Genomic DNA, 13429 nt, shown 5'->3' with positions numbered 1-13429 from the left:
GCCCTCCAAGTTAGAAAAAACCCCCAAAACAACATACCAACCTGGCAATGGCTTCAAAACGCCAAGGTCCTTAAAATCTGGATCTTAAAAATAGAGAAAGACAAAGTTAGTTTTATTCAATATCTAGGATGTTATGCTAATATGTTCAAATTTTATAATGTACTTTAGTTATATAATTATACATATACTTATTGGAAATGGGAACTGTTTCAAAACTATGGCAACACAATAATTATTAATGCAGAAATTATTGATACCATCATACCAAGTCATTTTTTTCTGTTATGAAATCCTGCTTTTTTCTGTCTCTCTGTTTCAGAAGGGTACAAAAATATTTCTGCATACGTTAGCAAGTGAGAACATCACATAGCTAACCACATGACATTTTAATACATCAGTGTAGTGAAAGAAGATATATTTACAGATCCATTCAGAATCTTTTTGCCTATTTTGCATTTTGACAAATAACACTCAACTTAATTGGAGAAATCCCAACTTAATTCTGTGTTTATGAATACTCTGCCATCCCTACTGACCAAAAGGAGACACTTTTTTTGTCAGAAGCATCCTTTTGGTCTTACTGGAAAAAAAATACCATAAGAATTACCATTAGAAGTCATTGTATGAACAAGTTAATAAGTCTAATATGTGTGCTATTTTCCATCAGATAAATATTATTATATTTACTATCTGAGAGAGCTTGTATCATGCCTTTAGAGTCAGGTGTAATACAGAGATGAAATGAGTTGGTCTTAGATGGATGTGTTTCAACAGACAACCATCCACAGACAAATCATCATTTCACAAAATTTGGCTCGGTTTGAAGATACTGCCCAAAACCAGAAATATGGGAGGCTAAAGCAACTCAAAAAGTGATGTCTTAAAATAGACTGGTCTTATCTGGGAAATTTTTATCACTCGCACTGCTTTTCTACCTAAAATTAATGTTGTGCACTGTTTTTCTCATTTACACATGAAACTGATCTTGTTTCAGAACTGGGTCAGTGTAGAAAGAATTATCAATACAAAAAATGAAGTGAAGCTTTGGAAGAAGGAGATATATCAAATGAAAAAAATTAAATTCACAACCAAGCCACAAGAACTGCTCTTTCCCTCTAGCCTTAGTCAATTAGGAACAGTAAGAATCATAACCAGATAATATAACAAAGTAATTTAGTACTATATAAGCAAGATCAGCCATTTTAATCTAAACGGTCAAAATGAGTTGACTTAAAAAACTAGAGTTGTAAGACTGCTTTTTAGATTGCCCCTCTACAACCAGGCTGCTGTTCTTCCCAATTTCTTTTACAGTTGCACAACATAAATCATGAGTAAATACTCTTGAACTTACAGGACTGCAAATCTAGCTGAGTAGGCAATTAGTAATAATTGTTGCATATTTTTAGAGATCAGTTGATAGATATGATTACCAACAACACTAAAGGTAATAAAATATTTCAGCTAATGTACTTTGGATGCTGATATCTAGCTCTGAAAGTGAGATACTGAAAGGAAATCTACTTTTACTTATGGTTTGAATTACCATCCCAATATCTCATGTAACTATTGCATTTCTTCCTTTTACTGAGTTTGCAAAGATTACTCTGATTTACTGAAAACACTCCACCACATTAGTAAAGTACATATGAGGAAAGAAAGCAAAAACTGTCTTGCCAGAATTTTCCCCATATGAGAGTCTTCATATAAAACAATGTTAGTATCAGGAATCCAGGCTGAAGTACAATCTAGACCATATCATTTCACCCACAAAACAGCTCTGAAAATATGTTATCATTTAACAATAGAGTAACATTGGAATAACACATACAGAAATGCACATTCTGTTAACATTCTAGAAATATGATAGACCTGCTCAGTTTTAAAATATAAATTTTTGCAAGTTCTCAACTTGCAAGAGTTTCGAGACTGAAAGGGAAATAAAATCTATGACATCTGAGGTGATAACCCTTCATTAAATATTGCTATTATACCAACACTACTGTAATAAAAACAAAATCTGTAAATAAGGTATTATCACGCATGCTTAAAATTCACCCATGTATGAGCATATTTAACTAGCAAATATTTGCTTTTCAAATAGTGTCCCATTAAATGGATTAGATTTTAGAAGCTCCTCTGTATGTAATTCAATCAAATTGTTATTCTCAGTCTGGCTGAGTCAAAACATTAATGTTATATAAACACTGACTGGCCAGATTTTCCAATAGATCAAAATCATGTTCCTGTGAGGAAAACACACAAGACTGGAAAACTTTTCTGTGAAAAATAAGATGGATCACCTATAAGTAGAGGGAAAAAAAAAAAAAAAAAACAGAGAGAAAAAAAAAAGAAGTAATATGGAGCTGCTAGAGACAATCCAACAGAGGGTCATGAATTTTTTTAAGGGACATATAAGGAGAGGCTGATAGAGTTGGGATAGGTCAGTCTGGAGAAGGGAAAGGTAAGAGGTGATCCCACTAATGTGTACAAAAACCTAATGGAGGGGCACAAAGAGATTGAAGTCAGGCTCTTTTCAGTGGTTTGTGGTGACAGAACAAGATGCAATGAGCACACATTGAATCACAGGAGGCTCCATCTGAATATCAGGAAACACTTCTCCAGTATGAGGTGACTCAGGACTAGCAAGGTAGCCAAGAGGTTGTGGAGTCTCTATCCTTGGAGATATTCAAGGATATTCATTGCTGTCTAGACACGATCCTAGGCAAATGGCTTGAGGTGGCCCTGCTTAAAAAGGGGGTTGGACAAGTCAACCTCCAGAGATACCTTCTGAGACCAGCCATCTTCTGATCCTCTGATTTTGCAATAACTAAACAATAGAATTGGATAATAGTGAAATAGCCAATCAAAAGTCTAGACCTGTTCTCTGAGGTAGCAGCAGAAGTTACACAAATCTCTATCACAATGCAGATTTAGTTTTGTGGACTTTGCTCTGAGTTGCAGGAACATATACAGGCCTGGTTTCAAAAAGCTCCACTAGGTCTTCATGGGAGGCTAACAAGATTTCAGATGCTAGCTTTGGAATCTATACTTTCCATACTTCTACATATATACTTTCTACATATCTTTATTTGTCATTTCACTGTTTCTATGCAGGAAGTCTGGCTCTTCTAAGCAGCTGGCAAACATGGAATTTAAATAGAAAAACAGGAGGCCAATTGTAAGGAGTTAGGGTACCTGATTGCTCAAAAATCTTATGAAATGAAGAAAATTGTAAAGTAGAAAGGCATTGCACATCAATTCAATTAAGTCTTCAAAAAGTATGTAAATGACCTTGTTTACAAGTACACTGCAGCATCTTATGGGATTGCCCAGCTGAGGCATATCCACACAGAAATACATTTACCCATCCATGCATGCACATACACATGCAACACCTCACTCCATGTCACTTACTTACACAGAAAGTGAAATTGTTTAAAATTATATTGCTTGAATAATTTCTGTAAGACATAGGAGAAATGCATAAAGTTCAAACTAATTACTAGCAACATGATGTTCTGCTGGTAAGTATTATTGTAAATCAATTCTAAAAGATCATATGTCGAATTAAAAATCCCACACATAAAAAGATCATTCAACTTGTCTTCAAAGAGAGATGGCACAATGCTTTTAAAAGTAATGTTGTAATACAGAAAAATTAGAGTATTTTTACTGTTAAAAAGGCAAAATTCCCAAATACATCTCTCACATTTTATTCATCTTTCCTTAGCTTTTCATGTAAAATTCATCTGGGCACTTTCTTACCCAGAAAACTTCAAACCCGCTGCTTTCACTGATAAAAAATAATAGATATCTCACTCTGGAAGTCAAAAGATACCAGTCAAAATTTTAATATCTCTTTTAAAAATGGAAGATTGAGTTTATGTGTTCCTGATCATGTCTGGACTACAGTATACTTAATTACACAATTTTACTTTTTAATATCTGAAGTGAAATACATACAGTAAAGAACACGAGCAATTGCTGTACAGTTAAAAGTCAAGAGGAAGGAAATGTGCAATACAAAAATTCTGGTGCTGAATAACTTTTGAAGTATTTTTCTCTTTTCTTCCATAAATGACATGTGGAAGAATTATTTGAACAATTTGAATAATCAATACATTACAAAGAGTTGATGTTTAAAACCTAAGGAGGTTTTTGCCATTTGTGAATACAAAAACTTCCTTTTAAATGGATACATACAGAAAGTAGTCGCAATAGTTTGAATCCCTATTTCCTAATCAGAAGTAGGGAAGCTGTCCTCTTTTATTCAATGATCAGACGGCTGTACATATATCTTTTCACTTCTGTCTCTGACTAGAAATAGGTATTCAACTCCTATCCATCAATATTTAAGTAATTTTAACACATGCACATGCTTTTCTGTCAGATAACTTATTAGAGACCTGATTTGACATGTAAATACTCATAGAAAAGTAAAGAGAATTGCACTATACAGCAAGCCACTACTTATTTATCTGTAAGTTTACTAAGTCAAGTTGTTTTACAGTGATTTCTGGGAGCCTAAACCAGCCTTGTCCTCTTGGGGGTGAGGTATAGTTCTCTATAAAAGCAGAACTTGCACAGCTCATTACAGAAAAACATGATTATTCTAAGGTATTTTATGTCATTGCCTCATAGTATTTGATGATAGGGTAAAAGTAATGGAAGAATATGGCCAAAAGATTTTAAAAACATAAAAATCTTCTCAAGGAATCACTAATATAATTCTAAAATAGAAAATAATTTCTGTACACAAACATTTTTTTTGTGGTGTTGAAAGGAAATTTTGCTATTCTGCTGGGGAGAGTAAAGAAAAAGTAGTAAGAAAAAAAAAATGAAGCTAAATTGCTATGCAAAACCCCATAAATTATTTCTTATTAGCCTAAAATGAAATTTGTTCTGATGGCTCCTTTCATATTTGTAGTCTTCTTGAAACTTCCATATATATTTCTATATTTGTACTAATGATACCAAAAGGTGTTCAAAGAAAGCCTCTAGTTTGCTAGACACTGTGGAAAGTTCTGTAGTAATTATAGTTGGCAATATTATGATCTGTATTTGCTCTCTATTTTTATGTTTTCTTTTTGAGAACAATATTGTGATCAATTGCAGCTCTTTTGAAAAATACATATTTGTAACTTAAAATAATGCTTCTCAAATTTTTTCCTTTATTAACATAGTGATGAAAGAACAGAAAGCTTATAAGTGCAAATGTAGCAATGAATATAACTCCTGCTACTTGACCTTGAATATCTACCTATCATTAAATCAGTAAAAAGTCATATGAAGGCAAATATTGTTGAAATAACACAAACTATTATCCAAAAGTTTGATTTCTACAATACTTACTTTCTTTTTTATTTTTTTTTCATTTGTCAATTTACTACTCTCACCTCATACCTACAAAGTATTTGTTTAGTGTAATTTATATATATTGTATTGCTATGGTGACCTCAGTAAAACAAGCTATACTGCAAGTGTTAGCAATAGTTGCACATTTCTATGCCAAAATTAGGGGTTTCTGTGTTTCATTGCAATCTATTTAGAAATAAAAAAGACAACACTGGAAAGAAAAAATTAAAACAAAATCCATGACTTTTTGAGTAACTTTTTGCTAAGACTGTTCAAACTGAGCGGACAAGAAGCACCTGAATAAATTCCACTGGAGCAGAGCACATGATAACAGAAGTTCCTGTTAAATTTCTGTTTTCATGCACACAATGGCAGGCTTTGAGATTTTAGCCTGCTTGTCTCTGTTGTCTTTTCTGCAAACCCTTTAAAAAATAGGGCCTTTCTCCTGTGTAAATTTTGTTATGGATGTCAGAAAACAAAAAGTCGCATGAGATTCCAGGTCTCATCCTGAAAGGGTGTTTCAACCCTTCAATATGTGCTCCAAAATCCCAGAAGTGAGAAGTGCTTTTTGGAACTGTCCTAGTGACAAAGGAGAGCAAGAATTAGCAACAATGTCATACTCAGGCTGATGAGTGGAAAGAGGAGGTCCTGGAGCCTTGCATGTGGGATCATTTTTATTATGTTCAATATTTACACAAGCAGCTGAGCACTCTGTTTAGTCATTACATTCCCTTTATGCAGCACACTCTGTGTGGAAATGCAGGGAAAAAATGATGCCATGATGAATATTTCAAGGGCTGCATATACCTTCACCTGCTGGTTGCCTGAAAATATTGAAACAAGACTGAACGAGCTCAGGAGTCCACTTTATCTGAGTAATGCAGCCTTGCTGTGACAGTGCAGCTGACTTGACCGCCAGGACCGACTATCAGTCAAGGGCAGCACCTTGTCTGTGTCTCCCCAAGATAATATCCTGGAGGCTTCCTGTAATTGACTAATGGCCTCTTAACTGGACTACGAAGAGAGATGTGCAACGCTATAGTGGTTTTCCTGAATAATGTTAAATTCTGAGGATTCCTAGTCATGCAATTTCAGCAGGATACTACTAAAGGCTCAGGATTTGTCTCATCATTTTTTTAATAGATGACTCCTGGCCCAGTCCAAGGAAATAACACTTTAAGTTCATGTCAGATGACTAGGGGAAAAAATGAGCCCAAATGTTTAGCCACAACTGAGTACCAGGCATTACTTCTGCAGATTGAACCTATTTACACATGGTTATTTCTTGCTACCACTGAATGCAGAATCTGCACATCCTTTTCAGGATATTTATGCTGTACCAGTCTGCTGGGTGAATTTCTCAGGACAGAAGGATCTTATGAGAATAACTTTGTGATTTAAAATAGCCTTTGTTGTTTTCATAGGAGAAATGTTTTCTCCTAGTTTTACCTCAGAACATTTAACAGAATGAATGCATTCACTGTAGTGTTCTTTTGAATAGCTACATATTTTAGACCTCTTATAGTTAACAGAATATACTACTTGGGCTGCTTCAAGTAGCACTATATAACCTGTTGTTCACTGCACATTTTGGCACATTTCCAATTAAAAAAGAAATACAACACAGTGTTTACACCTACTAATATTCTCCTGCTGTAGCTGGCCTTGCCAGTGATGGCATCTTTTTGAAGATAACTGCCTCTCACATGAGAAACTCAAATATCTCCTATAGTTTCCATGTGTAATAACTCACTTTCCACTTTAACAAGCAAATTCAGACACTGCCTCCATTTTTTTCTATTACAGACAAGCAAAGCACCAGGTGATCTTTTGCTAAAGTGAGGAATTGTGTTAGAGAGCACCAAAGGGAGCTGAATTGTGTTTGTAAAAACAACTACTTTCTTAATTGTTTCACCATATATCAGAAAGAGATGAAACAGACAAAATGCTACAGAAAATAGGATTCTTAGAGTAGAAAAAAGTGAAATAGCCATAGGCTGAAAAAACCCCATTCATTAGTTTATTGTGCAACTGCTAGATTTTTGAAAGTTGTTGAATGAATTATATTCTACTACTCTCCTGTAACAAAGTCATTGTATGATTCAAAAAGTCAATGTCACAGGATGCTTTTAAAATATATTCTGTATCCACAGTAGAAATCTTTAGGATCAAAGGGAAAAAATCTAGGTTTTCATCCCCACTGGAACCTGAATGTTCTCTTTCTAAAGGAAAAAATTAGAATGAAAAAGTAGCATATATCAAAGGAAAAGTGAAATTCATTTTTGAAACCAAATTGTCACCTCCAATTGTAATTATATATGCTCACCACAGACACTTTCAGTGAACAAGAAGGGGAATTATAAAAGCCACACAGCTCAGTGAGTTGCTGAGGAAAGCATATTAACACCAACTCCCAAAAACAACTGTGGAAAGAGTAAGTTTTCTGTCCTCTCATTTTAGAATTCATAGCAGTACAAATTTCAGTGACACCAGATCTTTCCTTTTTCTTCTGCTACTCTTAGGAGGTTTTCTGGCTAGAAATTGTCCTTTTAGGGAACATTGAGCTGTTGACCTCAGCAGTTTCCCCAAATGTACAGAATGAGAAGATATGTTTTTAAGAACTTTAGCCACAGAATATATTGGGGAGGATCTTCGGAGACATTCTAACACTTTTGCTTCTTCATCTTTTTAACTGCATAGGGCAGCAGCTCTCTCTGAGGAAATGTTTCGGAAGGAACATAGCTCTGTGTTAACTGTGAATTCCCTACATAATTACCCACTCACATTACCCACAAACATGAATTTTACATTTTATTATACAAGGTAGCATTCAGATATTAAAAGGACATAAATAATACATTGGATGTAAGCAAGAATCATCCCCCCTTTTCCAGTATTATGCCATTCGGCTTCCCCAGAGGTTATGGGAGGAAAAAGTTTAGACAATTTTTGGCTAATCTAGACTTTACAGACAGTTTTTTTTGGCTTTCAGTTAATTTGTTTCCTGTTGGTTACAACTTCATGAAAACAACATTCAATTTTGTTCAAATTGATAGTTTTTCTCCAATTTCATGCAATTAAAAGTGCCAGAGAAAGTTCAAACCACACTTAATTTCTTATACTGACCTAGAGTTGACATAAACTGTTAGAAACAAGACAGAGGTCAACTGTGACTGCTATTATTTTGATGAGAAAAGTCCTAATGTATGCTTTACTATGTAAACCAAGCACAATTCATACCAACTCTAGCCCCAAACTTTTCCACTGAAATTAACAACTAAAGATTGTTTCTCATAAACAACACTAACATATGTTTTACTGCATGCCTGTAGGAAAAATTCAACATGGAAATAAATTCTAAACCAGGGGATATTGTCTTCAATCTTTTTTACTTTTTCTTTTAACATTCTTCCAGTGGATCCTCAGTCCTCTCTAAGTAGCATTTATGCCACATGCTCTGTGTTCACAAAATGACCTCAAAGTGGTTTGTCAAGAACATCACAAACAAGTGAGTCTGTGAGTAAGTGGAGATTTGCAGCCTAGAATTTGAGCAGAGTTACATTCATGTCTATAAAACTCTTTTGCCTCTGACTTTTCCTTACCCCAGAAACTCCAGATTCTGCTATCCGTAAGGTGTGATTATCTTAATATAGATTAGTAATTTTTTAGTTCTATTATCATGACTTTAGATTTTTAGGTGTAAAAATTATTGTTTACATGGAATTTAACTGATTTACATTTTTTCCTCCTCTGATCAATATCTACTGGTCTGAGGAAGTAATTTTCTTTTCACTGGATTTATTCCTAATTTTAATACTGATTCTAAAAGAAGCCAGTTGAGTCCCACAATCTGAACTGAATTTAGCAATTGATTGAGTCCTACACTAACTGACTGGTTCAGCCTAATATAGAGAACAAATAGTGATCCTCTGCATCACATTAATGAAAAAGACTTTGTGATTCATTGAATCACAATTTAGAAAGGCAGTGTTCATAAGTCCTTACATCTGCTTTACACAATACCCAATATTGCTATGTAAGTGGCTGAAGAGACAGGGAAAAGAACTGCAAAGTGGGTACTGATTAGAGATTGTCTAGTTCTACCATTGATGTGGTAATATTTAGAAGGAATGAGGTCTCAGGAGAGTTTTGACTTGCAGCAGAAGCAGGTCAAAACATGATGGCCAGTCACAGCTCTCAGGATTGTTAAGTAGGGGTCAGCCGCTTACCCAACAAGTAGACAATAATTAAATTTCATTTGACCAGATCAAGTTTTTGACTGCCAAACAGCAGGATTTTTCCTAGCTTGATTTAAAAGAGTCATTTACAGTTCTAGAGATAAAAAGAAAAAAAAAAAAAGTAAAATATAAATTAAATCTTTCACTTAAAAGTACTTGGTAAATAATTGATCTATATTTGTACTGAAATATCACTAATATGCAACATTCTAGAATACAAATAACTGTTTTATTGCTAAAAATGATTTGTATGGAGGATGCACATAAAATTAAAGAGATCCGAACTACCAAATCTGATTTTTAAAATCCTAGGCCAGTATGTTATTTGTTTAAAAAAATTATAAAATTATTTTGTAGAATTTCAGTATGGAATTCATAGTTAGTAGCAGTTAATAACCAATTGTCTAAACTTCATAATGAAATAAACATTTAGGAATAAAATCTGTTTAGGAAGTATTTTCTGCATTCTCTTTTAATATTAGTTTTCACATAGACTTGAGAAATGAGCTACAGGAAAAGAAAAGAAAGAGAAAAAAACCCAAAAGGAAACAAGAGGAGTATAATACAAACTTTTGTTAACCCACATACTGCAACCAGCAGATTTGATAACATTGTCTCTTGAGCTTCAACTATCAGATAACATCTGGCAAATGATGTATGTAAGTCCTGTTACACAACATCTTCTGGCTTCTCAGTGTCATCTAGGGGACTGATATGTGACTGGAATAACACATTTCACACTGCCTGCTTCAGTCATGCTAGCACAAAATTTTAACAATGGATGTGTCACAAAAACGAGTTTATTTATTTATGAATTCTCAAAAAATATTTTGCAATTCCTTTTTTATCATCTTATTCATGACTCAAAAAAACTTTCTTGACAGAAATTGCTGGATATTACGTAGACTTTTGACATCCAAGTATTCAAATAAACTTTTTGCATCTCTAATTTGTAGTGACCTCTGGAGCAATATTTTTGAAGTGTTGATCAAAAGTATTTGCTTACTTATTTTCACAATTTTACAATGAATTGAAAGAAATAAATGAATTTATTTCTTTCAATGGCATCCTCAATTATTTGGTAAATCTCATCACCCTATATATTAAAAGACAAAAATTAATTGGAAATACATTTTACAATGTGTATTCCAAAACATTTTTTTTGTCACTGAAGTTAAAACCACCTCTACAAACCTAATTGAGGAAACCACAATTTCAAGCATTCATCTCCCTATTGAATTGCAGACTATGCTGTGATCATGTAAGCAATTTAAAAATATTTTAAAAATGCATTTGAAATAGTCAAGAAGATTTTTCAGAGAAAGAATAATAGTATGATTATTATTATTATTATTATTATTATTATTATATAATATTATTTTCTCTTTCTAAAAACTCTCCATAAGTACTGCTCCATTTTTATTTTAAAAAGACCCTTTGACAGTGGGTGCATGAACTAAAGTTGTAGTGGAAATGTGGTAAAAAATGCAATGGAAATTTATTTTATGTTTCAAATTTTAAATCCAAGGAGTGAAACCAGTACTCACTGCAAATGATTGCAGAAGTTGTATCACTTCATTTTACAACTTGTAAATCTGACTGACCAACTGAACTGAACCAAAAAAGCTTATCTGAATTAATTATGTTCTAAGCAGAAGATAATTGAAGAAAATAATTTCATTTCAGACAATTCCAGGGTAGCTTTTTTAGGGACAAGGGTATCTAGAGGAAGAATAGTTCAGGAAGACAGAAAAATCATTAATCATTGTTTTCTAATTCCAACAAAAGCTCAGCTTACTGTAACAGAATATTAAAAAAAAAAAAAAGAAAAGAAAAACTGAGTGAGTAAGTTGAACCTATTTAAGGCTATATTAATTTGATACTGATCAAATGGAGAAATGCTGAATTGATATAGATCTACCACATAATTTGTGTGAAGGTAGAAAACTAGTTTTAATTCATTAAAAGAGTTGAAGAAATGGTAGTTTTGCTCTCCAAAACCAACAGATATTTAATTTTTACTTATTTCCCTGGATAGAAAGGTAGAGGACAGTCTTTAAACATACTTACTTTTAAGTAAGAACCCAAACCTAGAGATTGCCTGGATTTAGGCACATGCTTATATGTAGGCTTCCTGAAATTCTTTGCTAAATTGAGACTAGATTTAGTGGCTTGTCAGTGCAGCATTTGAGTATAGTAAGCTTAAGCAACTGTTCTTTGGAATTATCCTTGGGCATATCAGAAAGTAATTTCAGAGATTTTTGATGGATTACAGTGTTAAATTATGGTAGCTGTTATTTTTATTTGGCCTGAGGACCTTTATGAAATGAACAGGTTTTGCAGAGAAAAAAATCAGGACACCTAGCATTTGGATTTGTCACAGGAAAAAAAAATTGTTGATTTTCCCAAACAAAAGATTAAGTATATCTCTATCCAATGTGAATTAGTAGTATAAGGAAAAAAAAAAACAAACTTGCCTAATCTATTCAGTATTCACAAATATTAAACAACACCCACAAATGAGCAGGTGACTCTTGCATGAACCCAACTATAGTGAAAATTGAATCCTTTTAAAATAAGACTTTAAAAAATTAGCTCCTCTCTACCTCAATTTGTCATGATCATTTTTAGGACAGCACACCTTGTTGTACAGATGTCATCAGTCAGTGTTTTGATAGGAGGTTTGTTTGTATCTCCTCAGTGTATGTATAGGATAAAAGTACATATGGTGAAAGGAAGTTGTCAGAAGGTTGAGATAGACTATAATTGTACAGAAAGAGAGAGAAAGTAAAAAAAAAGAGGAAAAAACAAATCAGACTAAGTCAGAATGTTCATAAGCTTGATTCACAGTCCTGATTTTCCAGGAGTTTTGTGTCTAGCAATAGATATATTGGTCAGATTTAACCATAGACATGACACCTACTTCTCACAGAAATCATTGTATGATCTGTTTCTCACATGAAAAAGACTTTACATTATATTATTTCCCTACCCCCTGACAGAAGTACGATACTAAATATCACAGGCTCTTCAAAATCTTAGTGCGTAATAGGGGAAAAAGAGAAGATGGATCAGAGGCATAGATGTTCTAATGGGCAAGGTAACTTTATTTGCAAAATATTAAAAACAAAATTTGTGTCAAAGTTGAATGAAGCATGATTTTTAGATCTGATCATCAAATCAGCTCAAATGTGATATGTGAAATAAATATATTACACAGCCTGCATTACTCAACAAGACAGTAAACAAATCAAGATAGGTCTCAGCCATCAATATGGAAAAAGATATATTAAGATGACAACAAACACCTACTAGAACTACAAATATGCAAATAATATTCAATGGCAGTCACCTCAGTACTGGTAGGCAAAAGAGATTCTCTGGATTGCCCTCTTTAAAAAAATATGAGTACTACCCTCTGAAAATGAGCCAATACTAGACAATAGATGAGTGTACATAACAAATGGTGACAGAGGATTTGCTTCCTTGTTTCTTTACTTCTGACACATTTCATCATTTACTAAACATTGCATACTGCCAAAATATTCAGTTCTAGAAACAGAAACATGACTCAGTTTTACAAAGACTTAAGTTTGCAAAGCTACTAATTATGGGGCAAGCAGCCTGTTTATTAGTTACAGGGAACTGAGTGACTTCTAACAACAGTTTGTGTATATTTCTTTAAGGACAATTAGCTAGAAGCACTATACAAACAGTAAAAAATCTGTTAAGGAAAGATAAATATCTCAATAAAGATCACTATTTTTTGCTGCTAGAATTGAGAAACAGTCCATGAAATAAATTAGACAATAGCTAGAACTATCTACAATCACAGT

General features: G+C 33.5%; 1 protein-coding gene across 4 annotated transcripts in view; it reads right to left on the bottom strand.

Annotated features, from left to right (window-relative positions):
- The window catches only part of NETO1 (neuropilin and tolloid like 1), an 83303-nt gene that overhangs the window by 48753 nt on the left and 21121 nt on the right, over nt 1-13429 (bottom strand). For all 4 annotated transcript variants that reach the window (XM_036397225.2, XM_036397217.2, XM_036397208.2 and 1 more), the window contains exon 5: nt 42-83. In XM_036397225.2, coding sequence (XP_036253118.1) covers nt 42-83 — 42 coding nt within the window. The remainder of the gene's footprint in view (nt 1-41; nt 84-13429) is intronic.

This window comes from Molothrus ater, chromosome 1 (assembly GCF_012460135.2).
Source record: "Molothrus ater isolate BHLD 08-10-18 breed brown headed cowbird chromosome 1, BPBGC_Mater_1.1, whole genome shotgun sequence".
In the NCBI taxonomy this organism is placed as follows: Eukaryota; Metazoa; Chordata; class Aves; order Passeriformes; family Icteridae; genus Molothrus; species Molothrus ater.
Note: the sequence above shows the minus strand (reverse complement) of the source record. Positions and strands in the feature narration are given on the sequence as shown.